The sequence below is a fragment of the Pyxicephalus adspersus genome, chromosome 4 (assembly GCF_032062135.1).
Source record: "Pyxicephalus adspersus chromosome 4, UCB_Pads_2.0, whole genome shotgun sequence".
Classification (NCBI taxonomy): domain Eukaryota; kingdom Metazoa; phylum Chordata; class Amphibia; order Anura; family Pyxicephalidae; genus Pyxicephalus; species Pyxicephalus adspersus.
The window spans coordinates 104,669,517-104,697,294 of NC_092861.1; the positions used below are offsets into that span (position 1 = coordinate 104,669,517).

Genomic DNA, 27,778 nt, shown 5'->3' on the forward strand with positions numbered 1-27,778 from the left:
TCTTTGTAGAATGATAGTGATGGTTTCCAAACCTTACAGGTATGCTGCTGTAAAGGGGTAATTAGGGGTCCTAGTCACCCTTAGGAAAAAACAGGACGGCTAAACGGGGGGAATAGCTGAGGCTGGACTTAAAGATAGTCCACCAAAAAGGGGTAGGACATGGACCACCAAGAATGGCAGGCGTCTTCTCGTCCCCCGTAAGGCTGAAACGGGGGGGGGAGGGAACCACGAAAATAGTTGAAAAATGTTCAACAAATATATTCAACCTCTAAAATACACAACATGAAGTACATAGAATACATGAAATACATAGTCAAGTACATGGGATACATTATTTGACAAAATGGTTAACATGGTTCATAAAGGTCTTTTTGAAAAAATATCCATATTTTCCTGAGCGGGAGTCCCTTGATATGCCTTATCTTATTATATGGTTCCAGGTCTCAAAAACATATGTAAGTAATACAGTAGGTTATGCATAAATAGTGAATAAATAGTGCGAAGAAAAGTCAGGGACATGTAAGGGTTGTTCATGACATAAATAATATTATATTGTGTCAGAGTGATTCATAGTTTGAAAAAAGAAGATAATAGCTTAAAAAATTTGAGTTCCCTGATATTAGAGAAAGAGATATTGTGGGGATCCCAGGTATATTTGTTCTACAGAAAGGGTTTAAAGGAGAAGACGTCATTTAAACCTGGGTATTGGGTAGCATTTAAGGTGAATATCCATTTGGATTCAAGTTGTAACAAAATCTGATCTATGTCGCTCCTCTCGATTTGGGGGATACTCTTTCCAAAGCTGGAAACTTGATAAAAGAAGGATCAAAATTGTGAGGCTTGCTTCTTGGGAAGCTAACCAGTCCCTATAAATTGGACTGCTTACACATCTACCATCTACAAGTGAATATATAGTGCGAAGAAAAGTCAGGGACATGTAAGGGTTGTTCATGACATAAATAATATTTTATTGTGTCAGAGTGATTCATAGTTTGAAAAAAGAAGATAATACCTTAAAAAATTTGAGTTCCCTGATATTAGAGAAAGAGATATTGTGGGGATCCCAGGTATATTTGATCTACAGAAAGGGTTTAAAGGAGAAGACATCATTTAAACCTGGGTATTTGGTAGCATTTAAGGTGAATATCCATTTGGATTCAAGTTGTAACAAAATCTGATCTATGTCGTCCCCTCTTGATTTGGGGGATACTCTTTCCAAAGCTGGAAACTTGATAAAAGAAGGATCAAAATTGTGAGGCTTGCTTCTTGGGAAGCTAACCAGTCCCTATATATTGGACTGCTTGCACATCTACCATCTACAAAGTGAGTTTTGCACAATCTTACCCACTTTATCATTAAAAAAAATATCACTAACAACCCCCCCCCCCTTTTTTTTTACCCTTTACAGCTAAACTATGCTCTAAAATCCCACTTTTTTGAAATACCACCTTACTCGGTCACAATCCTTGATCAGTGAGTACCCCAACATCTCTACATACACACTTACTATACAGTGAGATTTTCCATACGTTTTTAGAATTATGTTCAGTGAGTAAACAATTTATGACCTAATAATACCCACCAGGTAACTATTTTAATGCCAGAGTACCCAAAATCCTCACCTAACAAAGTTGTTTCTGCACTTCACTCATCTGCAAAATGCAAGTAAGTGACACTTTTGTATTCTTGTATTTCGTAATAAATGTTGGAATTATGTCTATCTAAATGGTTAACCCATTGACGCACTTCTTCTCATATCTTGAACTGTCTTTAATCCTGATTCTTCTAAATATGATACACTCACATATTGATATGCTATGATAACATAAAGTTATAGCTTGTTTATTTACTTCGATATGAGAACAAGGTACGGATATATAAATCACCAGCACCTTGGCACTAATATTAATAATCAAGAAATTGTTTTCTAATGCTTATCTAATATATAATTATGTTGAGATTTTAGCTTCTACTTTCAATTGATTTCTTTCTGTGTTTATACGACTTTGTTTCTGTTTAGCATTAGTCTCCAAAAACATCCCCTGAAAAAGCCAACAGGCGAAACGCGTTGGGCTTAAGAGACAAAAAAACACACAAAGACTCAGTTCAATATTGTGTTTTGCTGTTCGCCTCATTTTTCTTTATTATAATTTATCACCTTGTTAAGTTTTAATTCTATAGCCCAGGTGGACTTTGTTTAGTCAGGAGTCCATCTTTCACCAATTAAAAAACACCTTGTTTAGAACATTGCCTTCAAAAAAGCCGCTCTTAATTTCTTCTTTCTATACACATTGAGTACTACGCTAGGCTTGGCAACTTAATGTGAACCCTACCTTCCTGGGTATAACACTTCAGTCTCACAGTTCCTTGCTGTATATTGAGATGATAGGAAATAATAAAGCAGATTTCTTGCAGTAACTGTACAAATATGGAAAATTTACCTTAAAGGGCTGTTATTTCTTTACCTTTTGCATATATTCACCTTCACAAATTGTGTATAGCTGCCTTAAGGGCAATTATCCCTTTTCCTATAGTAGGCACAAACCTTGTAGACAATAGTGCATTGTCACTTTAGGGGCTATTTTTCCTTTATCCTTGCAGTTACACATATTACCCACAAACTGAGCATTGTCACTCAGGAGGCTAATACTCCTAATCTCTTATGGGTACATTCAACTAACAGGTGTCTTTACTGCACATGATTTTTAGTCCTTGTTATTGGACAATAACTTTGAATAAAAGTACATTTTGATAACTATCTATACCAGCTGACAGACTCTCCTTAAAGCGGAAGTAAACTAAAAGCAAAACAAAAAAATCACATCTTTAATCCGGCAGATCCCTCGAAGACACTGGTCCTACTTGCAATCCAGTCCCGCGTCGTCCTGGGATTTTCATCCGGGCGAAGAAGAAGCACCGGGCCTGCCATCTTCTGCCCTCTCTTCTGGTCTTCTTCTGTCAAGATTGGGTTATGTAGCTCCTGTGAAGGGAAAAAAAAAGAGAGCAGATCTCACTGCACATGTGTGAAATCAGCATCTCTTTCCTCTTGGAGGAAAAGATACCCCTTTTGTGCATGCCCGGGATCATGCACAGAAGGAGCAGCTATGATGCATGATGTAGGTATCCCGGTAGGCTCTGCGCTCCCAATAAATCTTGATTGGGAGTGCAGGGGGTTGCACAGTAAAAACATTTTTACTGTATACTGTTTACCCCTTCTATGTAAAGTAAATATGTTGAGTTTAGGTATGCTTTAAGCTTTCAGCACTTAGCGAACATGGGGGCTATACTTGCCACTAAACAGCAATGAAACATAAGGATTATACAATTCATAGCGCAAAGATGAGCATTTCGGTGCAGGGGGGTTGCAAGGTATTCATGTAAGAGCCTCCACCATCATGTTCTGTTGCAAAACCAGAAGCCAGCCTAAACAAAATTTTGACTTTACATAAAAGGGTAGTAACCAGGCCAAAAGAAGAAGGCCATGGATGGCGGCGCGCAGTGCTTCCTCTGCGCCAGGATGAAGGACAATTCCAGGACGGTGCAGGACCCGATCAAGGACTTCTCCAGCACGATTGTGGGATCTGCGAAATTAAAGGTGTAATTTTTTTTAAAGTTTTCAGTTTAGTTCTGCTTTAACAAAGATAACTTTAATGTAGGCAAGCTGAACAAGGTATTCAAACTCACAACCTTATTTTGCGTCAGAACCACAAGACTGGCTAGTGAGCTGCATTCATCTGTAAACATGGCCTGGTTATTTTTACCAGGCAATACAACTTTTGATTTCTAGCATTTAGCATAGAGAAACCTGGTCATTGCCAGCATTACACATACACACAATATATTGAATGATGGCTTTTTAGCACAGAATATAGGTCCACTCTTATCATTTAGATCCTCAACCAGGTGTGAGATTTGCAGCAAACACAGAACTTGACAGACTTAATGCCCTTGTTTCTGCAATACTAGACACACCTGAACACATGCTGTTGTATATTTGCACACAGTGCTCCTGCAGCAAGTCTGCTTCTTTAAATAACATTTATTTATTTATTTATTTACATATTGTGTCTATGGCTCCATATACAAGATTCATTATGGCATAGATAAAAGATATAAAGCTTTCATAGAGGTGTCTCGCTAACATACCCAATTAGGCAGATTTCAAGATTCACATTATGATCCAAACAGAGAGATTACCATACCTCTGAGCCAGGGAGTGTGTGCAAAGTTTTGTGGCTTGAATGTATCAAGCACTACAGCATGCCCCAAGGGATCAGCAGCAGGTCTTCCCTCCAAGACGACCTTTGGAAACCTTAGAGGGCACTTCACCTTGATAGAGATTTACTGCCTTTAATTTATCAAGTTGTTTCCTAAGGGTAAAGAGGAAAGTGATTAACCCATTCATATGCTGACATGGGGGAGTCAGGAAAGCACACTTTTTCACCTGACAACCCATGCATCTGTTTCTGCTGATTGCTTTAGAATTTATGTACACCTTAATTTATCTCCATAATCCTAAATTTCAAGACACCATTTTACTGTAAGAATTGTGGTGCACGCTTTCATATTTTGGGCTTACAAATTTGCACTGAAAAGATGCTATTCGGATAGTCTGGGGGAGGACCCTAACCTCTACACAGTATTTTGTTCAGTAAAAGAGGGATGAAATTGGAGGAATTTTTATTTTATTTTATTTTTTGAGACAAATTTGTCCGTCCTCTTCTGTTCTGTTGGTATGCCTGGGGGAAAGAAACTATTTAGGTCCCTAATATGCTTGGGCAATGCAAGGAAGCATTAGAGGTCTAAAATGGATTTGTCATCAACAGTCTACAAACCATGTGAATGAGGTTGGTCAGACCCCTTGTCAGAGTAACAAATTTAAAAAACAATAACACATATAAACACATAAGGTATAAATTGAGTTGCATCCATTTACTTGACTTATCTTTTAGATGTAAAAAAAATACATTGTGTATTAAAATGTAAAATATTTACTATTTTAAGTATACACCATTTAATAAACACTTAGGCAAATTACTTTTTTATGTATTCTTTATGTTTTCAAAAACATGTTATTTTGGGGTGGAATTAAGTAAATTGTTCAGGAAATAAATGCACTTTAAGCTGTACAAAGAAAATGGAAACATCGGTCTGGCAGCAATTGGATTAAAAGTGGCATATAAGACACCAGAAGAAAGATGAGAGGTAAAGCAAAGGATCAAAAAAAAAAAAAAAAAAAAAACACCGCTCGCAAACAACTGAAGCCTGTAATGTGAATTGCACCTGTTCATGCTCTTGTCAATAAAGCAGAAAAAAAAAAAAGCGTGCGCAAAAGTCGCTGGTAAGTGACGTATTGAGTAGGGGACGCTCTTTTTTTTCTTCTTTTTAACCTCGAGGTTGCTAAAGGAGAGTGTGGATAGTGTGTAGTAAAAATTTTCCTTTCGGTATAATACTGTGAATTGTTTCTGAGAGAAGAAAGAAACAAACAGGAAGATGGTGGGGAAGACTAGTGCTATTGCGGCAGGAGTTTGCGGAGCCTTGGTTTTGGGTTACTGCATTTACTTCGACAGGAAACGGAGGAGTGACCCCAATTTCAAGAACCGTCTGCGAGAGAGTAAGAGGAAAAATTATTGTCAAACCGAGTTTAGGGTGAATGTTTTACTTGGAACGGTACCAGTAAAGCATAGGTAGTTGTCAGATTTCTCTGCTTTAATACCTAAGCCCTTTTCCTTGATGGAATAGGATTAAGGGAATGCAGAATTTAACGCAAATTTCGCATAGCATAGATGTGTAGTATATCGTGTCAGATGTTTGCAACATATTTTTTCTAATGCTTTTGTTGTGTACGGGAAGCAATACGTACACAAATATGACTTCAAATGTCCTAGTTGTTATATAGACTGGATGGTCCAGACTGCTTAGTTGTTTACTGTTATTATAATACTTGCTATGGGTGCAGGTACCACACCTATGCAGTAAGTATAATATATATGGTGTATATAATTTTTTCTCCTGTGTTTCAGTAATGGGGAAATGTAAACCCTGGACCTTGCATATAATGCATGGTCTGCTTTAAAAGGTGTGGTCACTTGTCCCCTAAAAAAGCCTGCAGCAGGTTTCAATATGCTTCTGTACTACTTGAAAGCTTAGAGGTAGAATTAGTTTTTTTTTTTATTCAAATTCATAGAGAGAACAGTCTGTTTTCTGGTTTCACACCATGCTTGAAGTTCTAGTTAGACTGTGGCCATGCATGTCCTTGAGGCTTTGCCTACATTGAATGCTGCTGCACAATTATAGATTGCCTTGGAAATATTCAAAGCTTATTTGTATGTCCCACTGTTCATATTATCTGCAGGGTTTACATTTTGAAGTTAAATGTTATATCTTTTTTTTTTTTTTGTTTTGTTTTACTATCCATGTTTTATTTGGATGATTTTCCCTAATTTATTTTCCTGTAGTTTAAACAGGAACAGTGTTCTCCAAGAAACTGTTTTTTCAGCCTGGTGGTCAATAAGTGGATGGGGGAAGACAGGGCAAATTTAGTGTTCTACCTTTCCACTATACTTTGTTAGGACTTTCTAATGCCTGCCCCTTAATATGTCCCATTTTATTTTTTTGTATTATGCCCCAACTTTCCAGTGCTGTGTATTTTGATTCACCTTCCTAGTATTCATGTGTTTTGTTAAGAATGTAATCACTGGTGGTAGTGTAGTGAATGTAGCATAACAAGTTAGGCTTAGTTCACCTTAGCAGTAAAAGACTGTGCCATTTACCTCTCCCGAGTGACTACTGGCAACTGCTAGGCACCTGGGATTGGTAATAGACAGTAATTACTAGATTTTCAGATCTAGCAGTTTTTCAAGCAGCATGAGAAAGCAGTAAATGCAACCTTTCTGCCAGTGTGAATTTCAACCTAACTTCAGTGTGGTCTAGTGCTATATCTAGGTAAAGCAAAACTTTCATGAAAAAAAAAATTCTTTAATTGATCCGTTCACAAATTGAGCCAAGCAATATGGCTCAATATAGAAATATAAACTCTTTTTTTAAAAATGCGTTGCCCTGTTACACATACCTGTTCGCTTCTCTGCCTTGAACCCTAATTTCTCTAGAATGGAGAATTGCAGGTAAACATAATTATAGGTGCACATGTAAGACACTTGTGGCTAACAGACCCCAAACTTTCATCACCATGGCATCATTAAAACATAAACTCTGCCTATCAAAACAGGCTGCCCTGTTACATATGACTGTACCATTCCAGTACCTGAACTTCAATTTCGTTGTAATGGGCAGAATTATTTATGTTCTAAAAATGCCATAGTGATAAAAATTTAGGGGTGTTAGCCACAGATGTTCCCCACGCATTTTCAGTTTCCTATACCTCCCCATTCCAGAGAAAATGAGGTTCAAGTGTTAGAAATGGGCAGTAATGTGTAAAAGGGCAGTGTGTTTACCATAGTAATGAAATTTTAATTGGGGGTTAGCCACAGGTGCCCCCCCCCCCCCCCCACGGCACTGACATTTTTGGCTTTGTACACCCCACCATTCTAGGGAATTTGGGATTCAAAGAGGAGAAGCATTTTTATTTAAGGACTTAAATTAAGGATTTTACAATTCTGATCCCCATATCTTGAAATTTTTAAAAGCTGGGGTGCAGTAATTGTGGTTACTACTAACTATAATTGTTTCCTGTGCACCCTGAAACTTTTTCATGTCAATATAACATATAGCTATGGAGGTTTATACACAGAGAGCTGTAAGGCTGCAGAATATCACACACACACACACACACACACACCTCTGCATCAGGGCTCACTATGTCAGCCAACCGTGTCTTTTCTCTACAGTTGGGTGTTGTGTGCTGTTGTTTTCTGCATTGTTTTCACATATTGACAGACCTATAATTATCTACCTGTCACAGTTTTTACTTGATGTTGCCTTGGAGCCCCAGAATTTTGGAACTTGAAAGCTGCTGCACAGCTGGTTTGATGTCTAATTTCTTTTTTTTTTTTTTTTTCCCTTTGTGTGGTGGAAAAGTTGGATATTGTAGATCCTTGTAGTCTCACCGAGGTCTTCTTGATATGTAGATCAGTATTGATTAGGACATTTTTGCTTTATATTGGAGATGATGACCTCATATTAATACTTTATATTGGATTTATTAAAGACCCAGTACCCCAGCCCTTTGTTGGAGGTCCTCTGTACAACTCTATGTATATTTCTAGCGGCTTGCCTTCTTGGGCTATGGTTGCCACAAAAAGTTGTGGTGACCTTTCTAAAATTTTGAGATTCCCCTCCCTTTGTGTCAGTGAAAATTGTCTCTGGTACAAATAATGGGGGAAATTACCCCGATAGGGACAGGCACTCTATCCAAAGCTCAGGGTCTTGCAGTTTTAGCTGCAGAGTTTGAAAAGCTGCTTTTTTTGGAAGTTTGTTTTTTTTTTTCTACAGACTATATTGGCTGATTGATCCTCTTACTATGTTTGTCTCTCAGCAGTGATATTACCTTTTCGGATAAGGAGGGTTTGTTAGACCAAAGCTTTCCTTTTTACTTTTTTACTGGCTTTGTTTCACTGTTGCTTATTCTTTCAAACATATTAAGCCACCTTCATCAATTACTGCTCCTTCCACTAGTGCAGAATTAAGTGTTTCTAAGGCGCCTAGTCTGTAGTTCATAAAAATTAAGCCAAATTTAGCTGCATTGGCTCTTTCTAGCTTAGTTTCTAGCTTCCTGTTGCTTTAGGTGGAGGTATAATCCACTTGTATATGGTCGATGTTCCATTAAATTTCAGGGTCTGTTAGGACATGTTCACATTGACCGTTAGGTTGCAGTGTGGGTACTGCTTCATCACATCCATGAGACACTACATGTAGCATCCCACCCATGACTACCTCAAGAAAATGAATAGCACATCAGTAAGTAGTACTAGGGCCACCAGCGCTGTGGTGTAGGTGGCCAAGGGGTTGGCAAGGTGCCAGTCGCTGGGTGCCACATGGGAATTGCTGTTTCCGCTGCCAGTCTAAACAAATACTTTTTGTAACTTTAACCTCCTTGGTTTTTAAGTTAAATAGAGAAATTAAAAAACTGTCCGTTTTTTTTTTTTTTTTTTTGGGGGGGGGGGGGGGGGGGGGGGGGGGGTTGATAAATATTGTGGTTGCTATGTGAAATTTTACTGGAAAGTGTCATCATACTTACAAGTGATTTTCTGTGCATATCAATTTCTGTTAATCGCATACTCACACTCAGTTTAGCCTCCTTGACTTAATAGGAACCCCTACCAAGTGTTTATTAAAGACCCCTCTCCCTACTGTCTCTCACTCCTCCTTTCAGGAGAAAGCTGGATTTCTAATGTCTGTGATTTGGAGAAAAGTAACCAGGGAGATAAACAATATGCCATCAGGAGGAACCAGAAAAATTAAAGTATAATGAAACTTTTATACATTGCAGGCACTGTCCTGATGGCATACTCATGGTCCGAAACTAGCAAACTGATTAGGGAGAGCATCAACAGAAAAAAAATAGAAACCCTACAATGGACAAAAAAACAAAGGAAAAAAAGAAACCAGCTTGTAATGCTGGATAAAAATGTTGGTAAATCTCCACCTGGCTGCCTTGCAGGTTACATCTGTGGATTCCTTGGCAAAGAAACCCAAGTTGCTGCTACACCAACATTTTTTTTAACTTTTCCTGGGGGTCCCATGCCCTTTAAATTTTACCTATTTTGATATGTTCTTAGAATCTAGGCTGTGATAAGTCTTCGGGAAACAGCCACACCAAAGCTCTTTGGGACCGATAAATGGGCTGTCTGCCAACTGAAATTCTCTTGTTTGTGAGTTTGTAGAAAACTGATAGACCCTAATTAAGTTTTTCAAGTCTGCTTGGCTTTCAACCCAAAGATGATGAGTTTAATGAAGGGGAAAAAAGAAACTTTTTTCGTAGACAATAAAACTTTATCCGTCTGAAAGGCACAGAATGGCTTTTTACGGAGAGGGCTTGAAGCTCTGAAAACCCTTCTAGTAGAGGAAACAGCTGACAGAAAAACAGATTTTCCAGTTTTTCCATGAAACATTTTTTGATCAGGTGAATTGGAGGCTCCATCAGTTCAGGTAAAGCTAAAGGAAAGTCTCAGGATGGAAATGAGGATTTAACAGGAGGGTTATTCTTCTGTCTAGAGCTGTTTGTAAAGAATTCCATTTTTTCAACATGTGGGATTTAAAGAAGGGAAGCCCCCCCTGTATGCTTCTCCATATTGCATGGCATATATGATTGGTACAATTGCAAGCTTTGGAATAGCTAGAAGGCAACTCATTTCAACCAACCCAAATCAGTATACAGTCTGTGGTATTTGGAGCAAGATATCGTCCCAGAAAAGAAAATGAAATTGAGTTGCCAGCATCATCTCCTAGACAGTGGAAACCATAGTCTCCTTGGCCAATGAGGAAGCATCGGATAACTATGTATGTCTGTCTTGATCTTCATCAGATCCCTATTAAGTAGAGCTTAATAGCAGGTGATGTGAGTTGTGCATGTCCAGGTCACTGTTGGTTGTCAGGATACCCAGAACACCCTGACTTCCTTTGCATTTGTTGGGACTAAATAAACTTCTGTGCAGTAGTTTTTCTACTCTTTCTTTCTCTTCGCCGTTCTGGCAAGGCCAATCAAGATGGTCGAAGTTCACAAGAAGAAAGGGACGGGTTTTGTTCTGCCTTATGTGTTTATGCAACAAGTGTTTATCTTAAAGAAAGGGAAAGTTCCAGTTTACCGTTATTGCCTCCTGAGCAGTGGCCCAACAGCATCTTAACCAAGGAATAAAGTGAAGCATTCATTTACAGAGGTGGTCAAAAGATCCATATCTGGTATCCCTACATAAGCAGTACACTGGAAGAAGGTATTAATTGTTCAGAGACCATTTGTTGTCAACTGGGATTGTAAGATCTGCCAGTAGATTCTCTGAGCCTGGAAGGTACAAACATACTGTAGTTCTCACTACACCCTTTCTGGGGGCCCATTCAGCAGCTCTAATCCTCTGAACGGATTATGGTGGGGCTGCTCCATGCTTAGCTGTAATACGCTTAGAAGATTAGAGCTGCTGATGAAAGTTGGGCAGGGCGGAGCTCAGCTCAGCTACCATGAAATCGGAACACTGGCAGTCCTATCCCAAACTGATGGCACAAGCTGTTTTCTAATAAAAGAAAAAAAAAAACTAAAAATGTTTCTGCCTGAGTGGGTGTGTATAATGACTGTCACAAAACTATACCGGTCATATTTTGCTACCCTGTTTGCTTTACTTCTTTCAATCCCAAGTTCCCTGGAATGTTGGGTTGTATAAAAAGATATGTGCAAGTGGGTACACCTTTGACTAATTTTCTGTGAAATTTCATTACTATGGCATCAGAATACGAAAAACTCCATCCATCAAACCCCCCCGAACGACATCAAAGCCTCCACTTGAACCCCAATTTCTGTGGAATGGGGAGGTGTAAGAAACTAAAAATGTTTATCTCTATGGCATCATTAGAACGTAAAAAAAAATCAAAACAAAATTGGGGTTTAGAAAGGGAAGATGTGTTTAGATGGGTGTAGAATTTTTTAAAGTTCTAATGATGTTAATCTGATGAAAGTTTCGGGCTTGTTAGCCACAAGTGTCCCCCACTTCCACTTGTACCTCAAAAAAGAGCTGTGAAACGCATCGAAAATAATTGGCTTCTGGTTATAACAGGTTGAATATTGCTTCAGTTATAACCAAAAATATTGTTCATGATTGCCCACAAGCCTGGAGAGCATGGTTCTGAAGATATTGGTAAAACTATTGAGACTTACTAAGAAGCTTTTCACTGCAACCATATAGATATATTATATAATAATTTATTTGTAATTTATTTTTGTAAATAAACGGTTCTACAATTTCTTATAATTGGTAATAACTGGTAATTGTCATGAGGATGACCCAACTATGATCCACCATCTGAGACCCTGCCAAACCAGTCAGGAGAATGACTATATCTTCTCAATCCAACAATGGTCCCATGTAGGTAAAGAAATCATCGCCCTGGGACCATGATCTGTTACTGATCAATATACTTCTGATACTATCTGGGCCCTCAATTTAAACTACAACCTTGATAAGTAGACCCTGCAGTGGTTAGAATGCCTTTTGACACACCATGTTTTCTGTAATGCAAATCCTCTTCAGGGTCCCAGTCAAGGTAACAGTTAATAGCCTCCTACATTTTCCATATACAGAGCAATATTTTTTGGCTAATCTGTCCTATCCTTTCTTCATTCATCTAATTCTTTATTTTTCTCTATTATTTTCTCTAAGGGAATGTTGGGCTGACCTTGTTTAGGATTAGAAAAATATTTTTTTTGGATGGTGACAATCCTGCCTTCTCCCAGTGTATAGCTTCTTCTATGGCTTCAATGAAGAGAGCTAATAATGCATATTTAGAACAAAAATGCAGACCTGCTATATCAAAATCAGACTTTTTAAGAATAGCTGTCCTGCAAGTAAGATGAACTGTGGAATCGCAGCTTTCTTCTGGAAGTGCTTGTCTTGGTGAACTACTGTATTCCTTTAGAAATTTCCTGATCAATGTATAACTTTACTCCTTGCTTGCCAGAGAGCCTTCTTTCCTTTTGTGTTGTTTAGAGGGGTAGTGGTCTATCTCCAGAGAATAAACATTCCTTGATTTTGTTTTGTGCTGGTCCAAGGGCTTTTATTTCTCTAAACTAAAAACCAGGACTAAGCAGTGTTCAAAAATGTGGTTTAACAAACTGAACCCTGTCTAAGCTGCAGATTTTTTGCCCACACTTGCCAAGAGTTACCAGGGGTACTGATAGCCTCCTGGAGGCAAAAGAAGTATCCTAAGCAGAGCGCTTCCCCTCCACTGGCCAGAGATTCACACCGAATGATGTCAGAACGTGTTTGGCAACTAATGTCACATACTACATGATGTGAAACGCATGCATGTTGACAGCCTGGCAAGTAAAGTAAAGGAACCAAGAAAAAAATAAAAATTGCTAATGTCCGTAGTCGCTGCCCCAGAACCTAGGTTCCCAGTTCTAATTGGTTTACCATTCTGTGGGACTTTTACTCTACTGCAGTGAGAACAAACAATACAATTTTTAGCACTTGGTAAAGTGTGATCAAGGGTCAAGGTGATGGGCTTGGTCTGTTAGTATGCTATAGAATAAAGGATCAGACACTAGGTTTTGGATGTTTTAAAGCATATTTTTTTTTATATCACGTTTATAGAGACTTCTGATTGTTTACCGATTTCCTAAATGTTCTCCACAAAGAAAGTTTACACACACACACGTTACATTTAATGTGTGCTTTGTTAACCTTTTTTGTCTGTTTTTAATTTTTTTTTTTTTTCTTTCTGCAGAGAGGAGAAAACAGAAGCTTGCTAAAGAGCGAGCTGGTCAGTCAAAGGTAAGCATTCCTGCGATTTGGAAAAGTGACATAAATATCCCTCTTAGAGGTTGTCACTGAAACAGGTCTCCTAATGGGAAGATTCCCCCTCACTAACTGATCACCAGGAGAAATGGAGTGACTACAAAGTCTGTTAATTTTAATCATTGAAAGTTCTGGTTTAGAATTATGAGTGTGAAGTCCAATGAGTGAGGTCATTAATTCTGTATATAACTGGCATCAATTACAGCTCTTATTTAGGTAGGAAGGAAGGCATCAAATGTACATACTGTTCATAGTGCATTTCTCTCTGAAAATCTGAGTAAAATGGGTCGCTCCAGACATTTAGATTATTAGATATTTAGAAGACCAGTATACTTTGAGTAAAAGTAGAGGGGTAAAGCACAAAAATAACGAAAATGATAGCTGCTCAGTTTAAATGAGCTTAAATACTTTAAAATATCAACCAGTACATTAAAAAGGGTAATAAAAAAGAAAACTACCATTTCAATGGATAGAAGAATAGCCAAAATGACAAAGACCCAGCCAATGATCAGCTCCAGGAAGATCAAAGAACGTCTAAAGTTACTTGTCAGTGTTGAAAAAAGAGACCTGTGATAACCATTAAATTTTGTGAAAAAAACAAGTCGAGGGATGAAAGTCACTAAAAAAACAAAGTTTAAACGAAAGTCTTCTAAATTAAAGGTTCTCTTGTTTGGAAAGATCAAAATTTAAGCTCAATGCCAACAGGTTATTTTCACCACAGGCGATCCTAGTAGTGGCAGAATTGTGAAATAGGCATACTTCTGTCCAGGCAGTCCTGGTAAGCTTGTGAGGATAGAAGGTAAAATGAATTTAGCATAATACAGAGATCTTTATATAGTCTGCAAGAAACTACATGTTTTAGAGAAGATTTGACCTCTAGTAAGGGTAAAGGCACCAAACATTAAGTCAGAACACCACAATAAAACCTGCAGTAGGTAAGGTACACATTAAAAGTTGTGTGATCAGTCAAAACACATTTAATTTACTTTTAATGGGATCTAAAAAATCTATAAGGCATTACAGAAAAGTACAACCATTAAACAAAACCTATCAATGCAAATATTTGGTCCCTTTTAGAAATTTTGCATGCCCTTGCAGTGTTCTCACCAGAATTATTTTTCAGGTGGGTGAGGGAAAGCTGTAGCTGGGTGGTCAAAAAGGTGGCGAGCAGGGCAAATGTAGTGTTCTCAGTAGTTTGACCCTATTAGTGTCACTGTTCTACCTACCCCCCATAGTTCCATGTTCCAGCTTTCTAATACCTACCCTGTTAGTATGTCCAATTTTTCCATCCTATGTATTATGCCCCACTGGTCCAAGGCTGTGTATTTCCATCCAACTGCCTAGTGTTCTAAGTTTACACTCTACACTCCCTCTCCCTCTTTTTTTTCTGATGCCATCTGTAATGTCCAGCGCTCCCTTGCAGCACTTGTGACACAAATATCCCAGCAGGCTGTGGATTTCCCCCTCAGTTTTTACCGCCATGGCAGTAAAGAGGGGAGGGGAGAGGCTCCCCCCCCCCCCCCAAAAAAAAAATATTTAAAAGGGAAAAACACTTGTTTATATAAAATGTTAAAAATGTGGTGATGCTTTAATAGCATCGTGCATGTGATAGCAGATGAGCGCAGGACAGCCAGTGTCCCCCTCTAATCACTGCCCATATTCTATTTAAAAAAAAAAAAAAAAAAAAAGTCTGTGAAGATTATCCAGTGTGTAATGTCATTGGCAGCGCAGTGTGATAGCTGTGTGTGTGTGTGTGTGTGTGTGTAAAAGCTGCTTTTCATATTCTGCAGCCTAACAACTCGCTGTGATCAAACCTTCAAACCTAAATCGTTGGTTATAATGACACGGTACCCTCATAGCTACTAGTAACCAATTTCTTTGAAGAATTTTAAGAAACGGGTCACAAGTTTAAAACTTTTAAAAATTGAACATTGGGGTTGTTGTTTCAAAAGAGAGTATGTCTAAGAGCCCAAAATTGAAAATGCAAATTGTGTATCCCTGAGATCACTTACATAGTAAGAAAAAACTGGGGTGGGCCCCCTAAATGTATACTGCCTTTCACAGAGCTATAAACAAAAATAAAGGTGCAAGCGGTGGACACTTGTGGCTAACACCCCCAAACCGTCATCACCATGGCATCATTACAAGATAAAAAAATTCTGTCCATCAAAACGCTCTTCCCTGTCATACATGACATTCCAGTACCTGAACCCCATTTGGTTTTAGTGGGCAGAGTTTATGTTCTAATGATGCCATAGTAATGAAATGAAATGAAAGTGGTTTCATACACCCCCCCGCCCCCTATTCCAGAGAAATTGGAGTTCAAGTGTTAGAAGTAGGCAGAAGTGGGTAGCACATTTTGATGGGCAGAGTTTATTTTCTAATGATGCTATAGTAATTAAATTATGAGGGGAGTTAGCTAAAGGTGTCCCCCAACTTGCACCTGTTTTTTTTTTTTTTTCAGTTTCATTACACCCTGCCGCTCTAGAGAAATTGGGGTTCAAAGAAGACAAGCAGACAGGGTAGCGTAGTTTGACAGTTATAGATTTGAAATGGGTAGGTATACATTTAGGGGCCCCAATGCTCCTTGCTATGTAAGTGGCCCTGGGGGTCCCTACTTTGCATTTTCAATTTAGGACCCCTAGGTGCACTTTCTTTTGAAAGAGCAACCCTTATGAAAATGTTGTATTTTCATAAGATTTTAGTTTTGTGACCCCCCATATCTTAAAATTCCTTAAAGCTAAGGGGCTGTTATTTTGATTGTTAGTGGCTGACAGTCCCCTGTGTACCCTGAAACTTTCAAGTCATTTCAACATGTGGTTTAGGAGATATGAAGGTTTGTACACAGTGAATATCTATCGGAGTTGCTGCTGATGACATCATTGTACACACCCACTCGGGTGAATACATTTTAGAAGGAGCTTTTTATAATAGAAATCCCATCTCTTGCGATCAGATATGGGGGTGGGGCTGCCTGTGTGCCACTTCCATCAAGACTGAGCTGTGTGCTGAGCTCCCCCGCCCACCTCGCATCGGCAGCAGGTGGGCGGGGGGTGGGCACAGCAGCCGGAGCAACTGGCTAAAACCTTCTGGGCAGAACTATGCCTTGGTACTTTTTACTGTGCATTAGTTCATTGAAATCAATGATGGCAAGCAGCTATTTGTGATAAGGATGGATAAGGCCCTGGTATAATTTTTATTTATTTTTTTTTAGGGCTAAAGCCTATTCTCCTTGGCATTCAGGTTCTGTAAATTATTAGGTTGTTTTCAACTGTACTTGGAGTCAGTTGTCCACAATACCCTTGTCTTTACCTGAACAGGCTACAGATATGTTGGCTGGCACTTCTTCCCTAAATGACACTGGCAGAGCTTACAGACATTTGATTGTTGCCTGGTGTTTAAGTTTAAAAACACCAAAAATGTATCCCACACCTACCTTTTCAGGTCTAGCACAAAGTGTTGTCGTTAAACTTTTTTACTCTGAGCTAATCATCCAACTTCATAGTAACAAATATACTGTATGTGTATGTAAATTTAAAAAGCTTCTAACTGTAAAAATGTTTAATATAGTAACGTTTTATTCTCCTTAGTTACCCGACCTTAAAGATGCGGAAGCTGTTCAGAAGTTTTTCCTTGAAGAAATTCAACTTGGAGAAGAATTACTAGCACAAGGTTGTCGGAGCCCTGTTTTTTTTTTCTTTTTGTTGTTTATTTAAAAAATTTAAAACTCAGCAAAAAGTAACGCTTTAAAATGTGCTTTTCACGTACACCCTGTTGACTGGCCCATTGGAATAAATGGAATTTCAAACTTGGGTGTTGGGATGTACAGTAAACTCCCAGTTATCTGCCAACCATGAGGATTGGTAAATTCTAAATAATTGTATTCCTAATTATTTAATAAATACGCTCAAGCAACCGGAAACAACATTTAACTTCCCTGGTGGTATTCCCGGGTGTGGCTCGGGGTGGATCTTCCATACCAAAAGCAGTAACACTCTGGGTGGAACTGGCGAGGAATTTAAAACTTCTACCCTGTTCCTGCGGCGTCCCCCAGGGATGCCCAGCATCTTCTTCCCCTGGCGATGCCGGGCATCTGTGTAACCTGGCGATGCTGGCCAGCATCTGCTCGCAAATCTTAGGCTCGAGGGCGACACCATTATGAAGGTACGTGGGAACGGGCAGGAAATTTAAAATAATGAGGATTTTTAAATGTACCGCTTTTACATTTAAAAATCCCCATTATACATACCGCCAGGGAGATTAAGTTAAAATACTAATAATACAACTTAATAAAGGCACAAAACCAATGCGGTACAGTATATGCACCACTTAAAGCGGACCTAAAGTTAAAGTTTTTAATTTACATAAAAGGGTAGACAACCCCTTTATATTAAGTAAATATGCATTTTTTTTTTTTTTATTATTTTATCTTTTTATTTATGTTTTAATTCAGTGGAACTATGCTAAACATGTTTATATCTATAGCACACATTACATTAGAATAAGCAAGTTGTATGATTTTGTAATTAAAAGATAAGGAATGTGGTGTACATAGAAAATGACACCTAGGAAGATAGATGTGTTGGTGGTATTAAGAATAAGTAACTCCACAATAAAGTCTAAATCTGGTCTTCACCTTTTTTCTAATTAAAATGTTTACTACTCACTAGCAAAACTGTTTTATATGATAAAGTAGCAGCATGTTTAATATTGTTTTCCTCCTACCAGGGGATTTTGAAAAAGGTGTGGACCATTTGACGAATGCTATTGCAGTTTGCGGACAACCTCAACAGCTTCTTCAAGTTTTACAGCAGACTCTTCCACCACAGGTTTTCCAGATGCTTTTGACTAAATTACCAACAATTAGCCAGGTAATAATCTTAAAATTCAATCCTTTATATGGTGGATCTAACTGAGTATTATACTAGTATATACATTTGAAATGATAAGGTGACATTGAGGTAGGAGCCACTATAAAGCTTGGCATAAATATCAAAATATAGTTATGAAACAATGCAACTTTGTTGTTCATAGTGTACAGATAAGTAAGGTAAACATGGTAGTGTAACCAGAGAAGTCTATCTCAAATGTGAGTCTGCAAGTTAGCTTGCATTTTATTGTTATAAGGACACCATGATAGTTTACTAGCCACCTAAACAGCATTCCCAGAGAGAGGTTTACCAGAAGCCTCATTAGCAACATGTTAAGGACAGCATATTGAGTGGGGAAAACTCATTCCATTGGCGTTGGATGTAGTTGGTGTTGGATCATGGTTATGTTCTCTTATTTATTCTCTTAATGTTTAAAACTGAATTTTTGGGGTCAACCTTTAACTAGAAAGTTTGCAGCTGTTCAATGGATAAACAAACACATGTTTATTTTATTCAGAAAAATCTAGAAATGATAAATTTCAATTCTTTAGATTTGTTTAGTTACCCTCTACAATTATTTTAGTGGCATTTTTATCCTTTTAATAAAGGAGCTCCCCATGATACAAACAAACATTGGATTGTGCAGTACAGGTAAATGCAGCAATGGTTTAAAGAGCCTGTTCACCAATGCTGGAAGTCTAGCAAACAAGATAGGGGAGTTGGAAGCCTTACTGAGTGAGGAGGATCATGACTTAGTTGGCATTCCCGAATCCTGGCTTTGTTCTTTGCATGACTGGGCTGTCAATATTCCTGGGTATACTCTTTCGTAAAGACAGGGCCAAACGAAAGGGTGGTGGTGTCTGTCTGTATGTGAGAAGTGATCTAAAAGTTAATGTGAAAGAAGAAATTGCGGATGGAACAAGCAATGAGGTTGAGGCATAATGGGTGGAGTTTAATAACACAATTAATGATTGGAGTCTGCTATAGGCCCCCAGTGCTAAAGAAGAAATAGAAAATCGACTACTAACACAGATAGAAAAGGCAGCAAAAAGTGGAAGTGTTTTATTCATGGGAGATTTTAACTACCCGGACGTTGACTGGAGTAATGGCACTACAGGAACAGCAAAAGGGAGGAAATTTGTGAATTTATTACAAGATAATTTTATTGTACAGTTTATAGAAGCCCAACTAGAAATTATATTCTGCTGTAGTTCTTTTGTAACAATGCAGCGCGTATAACAAATGTGCATATAAAACAGAATATGGGTAGCAGTGACCATATTTTGATTCAGTTTAATGTAAGCTGTAATCGGGAAGCAAAAACAGGAAAGATAAATACATTTAATTTTAGGAGGGCAATTTTCCATTATTTATGGGCAGCTCTCTGTAACTTGGACTGGGAGACAATATTGTCCTCAAAGAACACTGGACAGAAATGGGAATGTTTCAAGTCTGTTCTACAAAAGCACACTGAAAAATATATTCCAATGGGTAATAAGTTTAAGACGCTAACATTAAAACCTGTGTGGCTCACAGCTGATGTTTAAAAAAAAAAAAAAAGCCATAAGGAACAAGAAAAGGGCATTCCAAAAATTATATGAAAATGAGAAGAAAAAAAAAGAATATAACAAAAGATAAAAAAAGGAGATAAAATGCAAAACTTTAAAATGAAAAGACAGATTGCAAAGGAAGGTAAGGCAACCCCCCCCCCCCCCCCACAACATTTTTTACATCTAATAATAGCAAAAAGGTCAGATCTGAGTAGGGCCCTTAAAGGATGTTGCTGGGTTAGTAACTGGTTATAAAGAGGCAGAGCTTTGTGTACACAAAGGAAATTGGCAGAGCTCATGTCCAAATTCATAATGGCAATATCACTGTCCTAAAAGAGTCACAGTAGCTCAGAATTGATATGATTGAGAAATAGCTGGGAGAAATTAATGTTGACAAAGCACCAGGACCTGATGGATTACATCCACGTGTCCTCAAAGAGCTGAGCTTGGTTATTTCCAAGCCATTATTTCTAGTTTTTAGAGACTGTTTAGTCACTGGTAAGGTACCGATGGAATGGCGTAAGGCCAATGTGGTTCCTATCTTAAAAAAGGAAGCAAAGTCAATACCAGGTAACTACAGACCGGTTAGTTTAACGTCCATAGAGAGTTTGATAAAGAACCACATAGAGCAGTTGTCCAAAGTTGACTAAAGTTGTCAAACGGATTTACTTTTTTTATGAGGAAGTAAGTAAACAGGTAGACAGTGGAACAGCAGTTGATTAGTGTACTTGGACTTTGCTAAAGCATTTACCAATGTACCCCACAGATGGTTTATATGCAAGTTAGGGTCAATAGGTTTAGAAAAGTCAATTTGTAAAAGGATAGAGAACTGGCTTAATGACCGCATCCAGAGAGTTGTTGTAATTATTGATTCATACTCTGAATGGTCTAAGGTTATTAGTGGTGTATCCCAGGGTTCAGTGTTGGGACCTTTACTGTTAACATCTTTATAAATTATATAGAGCTTGCGATTAAAAAGTACCATTTCTGTGATTGCAGATGACACCAAACTATGTAATGGAATTAAGTCAATACATGATGTCTATAATCTACAAGCAGACCTGGATGTACTGTTTGATTGGGCAGCCAAGTAGCAAATGACATTAAATATAGTTAAATGTAAAGCTAACAACATGCATGCTTCATACTAGTCAGAAATTGAAAAGGATCTGGGGATTATGGTAGATCATAGACACAATAACGGCATGCAATGCCAAGCTGCAATATCTAAAGCTAGCAAAGTACAAAAGAGGAATAGACTGCAGAGATAAAGACATAATCCTGCCCCTCTACAAAGCATTGGTCAGACCACATGTGGAATATGCAGTCCAGTTTTGGGCACCAGTTCACAAAAAGGGCATTGAGGAATTGAAAAGAGTGCAGAGAAGGGTAACTAAACTAATAAAAGGAATGGAGGAGCTCAGCTATGAGGAGAGATTAGCTGAACTGAATCTATTCCTGCCTGAGAAAAAACTTTAAAGGGGGAATATGATCATTACTAAGAACAAGAGGGCGCTCTTTGCATCTGGAGGAAATGAAGTTTAAGCTCCTGATAAGGTCTGTGAAAAAGTGGAATCTGCTCCCTCAGGAAGTAGTTTCAGCAACTACTATAGATTGCTTTAAGAAAAAGCTGGATGTGTTTCTGGAAGCACAGAATATAACTGGGTATTAAGGCGTTAAAGTAAAAATAATGGTGACTGTTGATCCAGGGAACATCTGATTTGCCTCATGGAATCAGGAAGGAATTGTTTTCCCCTGTTGCAACAAATTGTACCAGTGTTTTGTTTTTTATGCCTCCCTCTGTACAAACTATATCTTATAGGGCTTTATATCTGGGATATGATTATTTCCCTAGTGGTTGAATTTGATAGACATGTCTTTTTCCAACCTAACCTACTATGTAATTATGTAACTATGTAATATAGGCATTACTTAGGGAAGCTGTGTTTGTCCATAGATACCTGCAAGTCTTTTTGGGTAATTTTTGTCATAACAAGGTCCCCAGGATCTCTCCCATCAAAGCCTTAAATGCTGCTGCTTGGATTCTCTTATCACTCTCTGTGCTTCCAAGTTCGCAAGGCAAAAAGCAACAGGACGGCATCTGCATGTGCATGAGCTGTTTCATCCATACATCTAATGCTGCTTTCTGCTTCAGGAGTAATTTTTTTTTTTTTTTTTTATATATATATATATATTGTATATAACATACATATATTGTATATAACATACGTACCGTATTTTTCGGACTATAAGACGCACTTGATCACTCTGTGTCAGAGTGATTAGAAGGGGATACATTGACACAGAGTGATTTTTTAGTATTTTGTTCAGAATCTTTTTTTTCTAGGTTTTTCTCCTTTAAAATTGGGTGCGTCTTATAGGCCGGAGCGTCTTATAGTCCGAAAAATACGGTATATATTTTTTAACATATATGTTGTATTAAACTGCTAATTTACTTACTTTACTCTGTCCCTTGTTTTAAAAAACAGGTAAACTTAATACCTTTCTTCTTTGCAGCAATGATTGTTGCTGTGGACTAATTGATTTTTATACCTACCTATAAAATCTGATTTCAGTGGTTCGTGAAAAGGGAGATGTTTTCAGGACTCCCAGTTAAAAATTAGCACAGTTGCATTGATTCATTCCACGTTAAGTGGGGAAATATGATGTGTACTAAGTATAAAAAATATGGCAGTTTGCCTATTGTTTCATGATGTGCACAATCTCTATAAACTGTCCCTATCCTCAGTATAAAACAGTGGTCGCCACAAGAAAATTTTGGTGGTCCAGGAAAAAATTTGGACATTTGAAAATTGTTTTATTAATAATAAAACAAAAATAATCTAATAAATTTGTATATTCTGAATGCCAATTTTCGCCTTTATAATGCAATAAATTTACGTACTGTTATATTAACTGTACTGAAGACGGAAAAACAAGGGAGGCGCAGCTTCAGTGTTTCGGCCACTACAACAGTCACCCCGCTCCACTAATTCTGATTCTCATCTGATTGTTTTATTTTATTTGTTTTTCTCAGATGCTCTTTTAGGTAAGCATGACCTTCACTGTATTTTCTTTAACTGGTATATTTATTGGTAATAAATAGTTTGACTTTGATAACTATCATTTCTTGTTTAGTCTTAAAATCAAATAAAATAAACCCATAATGAGTGAGAAAAAACAAATATTTTGCTTAGTATTTCCTTAGTAATACCAAAGATAATGCAACTAATGATAATAGTAATACATCACTTAACCGTGAGCTGATCATTGAATCAGAGCCTCCATAGTCCTCGTCAGGCACCATTAGGAAGATCATTATTTTACAAATGTATTTATTTTTTTAAGAAAAATTCATATTAACTAATTTAGTGGTTTGTGAGGTCTGAAAGGTTGGCGACCGCTGGTTTAAATCATTCCTCAGTATATCTGTATATCCCATTACTAGAGAAAATGTTGTTGCAGTTTGAAAACTAAAATATTTTATGTTTATATTTATTTTATGTTTATATGTTTTTCCCCTCTTCAATCAACTTTTAATTCAGCGTACACTTCTTTTAAACTAAGCCTGGAATGACCCATTTTACTCATTATAAATTCACTCCAACGAGCTTGTACAACACTTGCTGCCTTCTTTCCTTAAATAAGGGCCATAAATTACACTGTTTTGTCACAGAATTAATGACCTCACTAATTGAACTCCACACTGCTATTATTTTGACCAAGCTTTTATAAACAATAATTCACTTACACAGAACATTGAGCAAAATGCATGTCATGACTGTTAAGTCTGTTGGTTTTCTGTTACTCCACTGTTAGGGTTTTTTACCTGATGTGCTAAGTTCTTTTCTGCATTTATTGCCCTTCTATGTTGTTGTATTTTAACCAATACCAAGACATTTTAACAATGCCATCCAATGTGGACATTAAAAAAAACATAACGATACAAGGTAAAACAAGATATCAATACAGATCAAATTTTACACATATCCCCCATATAGTCGTCCCAGAGCCACCATCCTATGTATGATCACCTGTGAACTCTATAGCCTTAGTTTAATCCAGAGTTTGTGTCAGCTGCTGTACTAACCTAGTAAAAATAGATCTGAACTGAGATACACAAGCCTGTCGTTAACCATGATCCAGTTCAATTTTGCCACAATGGATTCTAAAGAAATTTCAGCTTTCTTCCACGCTTTCGCTAGTGAAATTCTTGCAGCTAGTAAAATAAGCTTGATTAGTTTCTTAAAGTGTGTAGGACGTGGTTGTTTAAGTTTGGTAAATAAGGCCTCTTACCTCAAGGAGCAAGACCGCCATGTATGTTCCATCGTGCCCCTCACATTCCACCTCCTAAAACATTGAGAGGTGATAGTGTTCTATACGGCCCAGAACCAAATGCCACCATAATAAAACTTTTTAGATTTCACTTCCACCAGGGCATACCTTTGAAAGTGCTAGGAAAATCTCACCACGCTCCTCTAACTTCCATGTCTTGCCCTGATCCACTTCCCACAATTCAGTGTACTTAAGTTTTGTGACCAGGGCCATTAGTGTAGCATAAAGCAGAGAGATTTGACCTTTTAGTATCTGCTATGAAGCGACACAAGCTTTCAAATAGGGTGAACTGATATGAAGGTTCCGCTTTTCTGAGTTTTGAACATACAGTAGACTTGAGTTGTCTATATCTAAAATTTTTCAATACTAGAGAGTTCTCCCCCTTCTAACCATATATTCAAAACTGAACATCTGAACATCTGCCTGTACATCTATACCTTCCTTTATTCTCATGAAACCATTATCCATCCACCATCTGAAGAATTCCTGACCTGGGTAAAATTCTGGATTATCCCAGTGAGGGGCAAGTGAAGCGAGGACATTTTCGGGTTAGATTGAAGTCTGGCCCATACTGAGAGCTAGAGCGTGGGCAAGCGTAATGTGAGGCTGGCTTTTTTAGAAATCCACATCATAAAAGCTATTGCCACTGATTAAAATGCCAATCCTTCCAACGTCCCACTGTGGTCTAGCTCCCATTACGTTGCATGAAGACAGATGAGCTAGTTGAGTTGCTTTGGCATAATACTGAAGGTGAGGAACTCTCAGGCCCCCCGAGATCGGGGTGCGTAGAGGGTAGCCTTTTGTATTCTACTTTTTCTCCCTCCCCATATAAACTGTAAAATTTTTGTTTGTAGATTATTGATTTGATTTGGTATCTGTATCTGTAAGGTACGGAACAAATATAGTATTCTAGGCCTAACATTCATTTTATTAGTGGCTGTACATCCAAACCAGGAGGGAGGTGATCTATCCCATCTTTGCAGATCCAGCAGAATTTTCTTAGCCTGATATAATGATTGATATGTTGGGGTCAGATGAATCCCTAAATATTGTATTGATTTATCCCCCCACTGGAAATTATAATTACTCTTAAGTGCGGCAACTTGCTGTGCTGGGATCTTTGTTTAGATCCTGCAACTTTAAGCTGTTGACATTAAGACCGTATATCTTTGCAAATTCATCCAACATGTTGTGAATGGATTTGGTAATGTTATTAGCAGGGAAGGGATGTACTTCATCCGCACATAGAGCGCATTTATGTTCTGTTGGACCGCAAGGAATACCTTTTTAATATTTGGATTAGAACGTATTGCACTGGCTAGCGGCTCTATTGCCAGAGCGAACAGAAAGAGCGATAGTAGGCACCCTTGTCTAGTACCCTTTTTTTAATTGTTATAGTAGAAGACAAAAAACCATACAGAGATATTTTTGCAGTTGGATTATCATAAAGGGATTTCAGTAAAATAAGAAAGTAGGGTCCAAAACCCATCCCTGCCAATACCTGTTTTCTATGATGCTGAATGGGCTAGTCTGGTGTGGTCAACTTTGCATTAATTGCATCCTCAAAAATGTGTTGGTCTTTTGCTTTAAGCCAGCTTATTTTTCATTGCAGTGCACCACAATACAACAACTTATCATGCATGCATAAACTTGAACTAAAGAATTCAGGTGTATCTGGTTTCAATTTGATATGTACATTTGAGTACCATACAATTCAAATAATACTGCAACGCACTGCTCTTTTGTGGATTGAGATCAATCAAAGTGAACAGATGTAGTGTTCTATGAAAATATTAATTTTGCTAGTTTGAAAAATGCATTTAAAAGATGGCTTAAGGCTGGCCTCACATCTTGCTTTTATAACTGCATTTTTATAACATTTGGTGCATGGTGTTGACAGTCATTTTAAAATGGTGTCTATAGTGGTGCTCTACATTGATGAAAGGGCCCATGTATTGAGATGTGTAAAGTTGTCATTTGTGTAGATGTAGTGGGCATAGATCACATGGTAAAGACATTCTGGTCCAGATTGTACAAATAGTAATTCAGTTTTTTTTTTTTTCTGTTAAATTACAAGTCAATATTAACAAAGCATTAGTATGTCAGGCTACACCATAGATTTTTTAATTAAATAACAGCTGGTTTTGGAATTAATGGGCCCATTAGTACTGACGCTCTACAGCCTTTACTGTGACAATTTTTTTTTTGAGCTTTCCTCTTTACTTAAAGGATTGATAAATAAAGGAAATAAGCGGTTTTTGCATGGGCCTGTTTTGGCACTAACACAAAGCCATGTATCATTCATACTTTGGTAGCATACTTAGAGCAGCTGTTAGAAAAAGGGCCAGCTTCAAGGTCAAGACAATTGGGTACAGAATTCCTGTGTGGCCAGATGCTGGCAACCATACCTGATATTTTTAAAGCAGACCCAAACTAAATTTTTTACCTTACAAAAAAAGGATAGACAACAGTGACGTCACTTGATAGCCAGGACACTTTGCCACTTACTGATGGAATCCTTTTTCCATGGTCCAAAAATAAAATATAAAATATTTTGTATGTATTTGGGATTATTAAAAAACTTAGATTGTTTTAGATTTAGGTTTTCGATGTGTCTTTAAGCTTACCAATGGTGAGCACTATTATGTCCATGGTTTGTGAGAAATAGAAGGGTTTTGCATAATGATGGCAGCTGACACATTGTACATAACTGTTATGTTTAAACACACCTGAGTATTGGGTTACTTAAATTCTGCTATTTTTTGGGATGCCCAGAGCTTTTCTGAGAGACACAAACTCTTGCTGTACGTGAATACTGTCTAACCTCCGCTTTTAAATAAACATTTCTTTGACACTTCATGTTCTGTTTACCATAATTTTGTCTTTCAGAGGATCGGAAATTCCCAGAATCTGACTGAAGATGATGTTGAATGAACCTAATCTTATTACTTTAGTGGAGAAGTTGTCTGATTTGCAAAACTGAAATGTTCTTCGATATGCTACAGTTAAACACAAGTGTTTTTGTTACCATTAAATTTATGTACAGGAAATAAATTCCATCATGATATTATATATAATACATATATATATAATGAAAAAGCAAAAGGTGTCCAATTAAAAGTTTAAAAAAAAGTTTAAATTGCCATTGTGTTATTTTTTCAAAGAAATGTTCAGATTCAAAATGTATATAGTTACAAAAATTAAACTGAGGTTCTGTATTTAGTAATGAAGTGAATGTGTGCAGTCAGTGAAAAAGAGATCTTAGTTATACATATTGTCATTCAATAAATGAGCAATGTGTACAGCATTTTTTTTTCTTATCACCATGGTAGTAAGGAAATTTATTTCAACTTTTTTTTGCATTTGGAATAAATTAATTTGAATGTGACAAACTATTCCAAGACATAGTTATATGAGAATTGAAAGTCAGTAGTAATCATTTTCTTCTTAATTGTATTAGTATGTTATGTTGGTTATGATGAAGTTAAAAAAAATGTACTGTAACTGTAGTTTTCAGACTACAACATATTGGGATAATAAATTGCCATTATTGTTGACCCAA

The 27,778-nt window shown here is 37.6% G+C and overlaps 1 protein-coding gene across 1 annotated transcript; it reads left to right on the forward strand.

Moving 5' to 3' along the window:
- The first annotated feature begins 5,373 nt into the window (after positions 1–5,373).
- Positions 5,374–27,778, forward strand: TOMM20 (translocase of outer mitochondrial membrane 20). The gene is made up of 5 exons (XM_072409219.1): positions 5,374–5,614; positions 13,390–13,436; positions 17,051–17,132; positions 18,189–18,331; positions 27,106–27,778. Exons 1-5 carry the CDS (start codon positions 5,494–5,496, stop codon positions 27,148–27,150), a joined length of 438 nt encoding a protein of 145 aa, XP_072265320.1. The 5' UTR covers positions 5,374–5,493; the 3' UTR covers positions 27,151–27,778.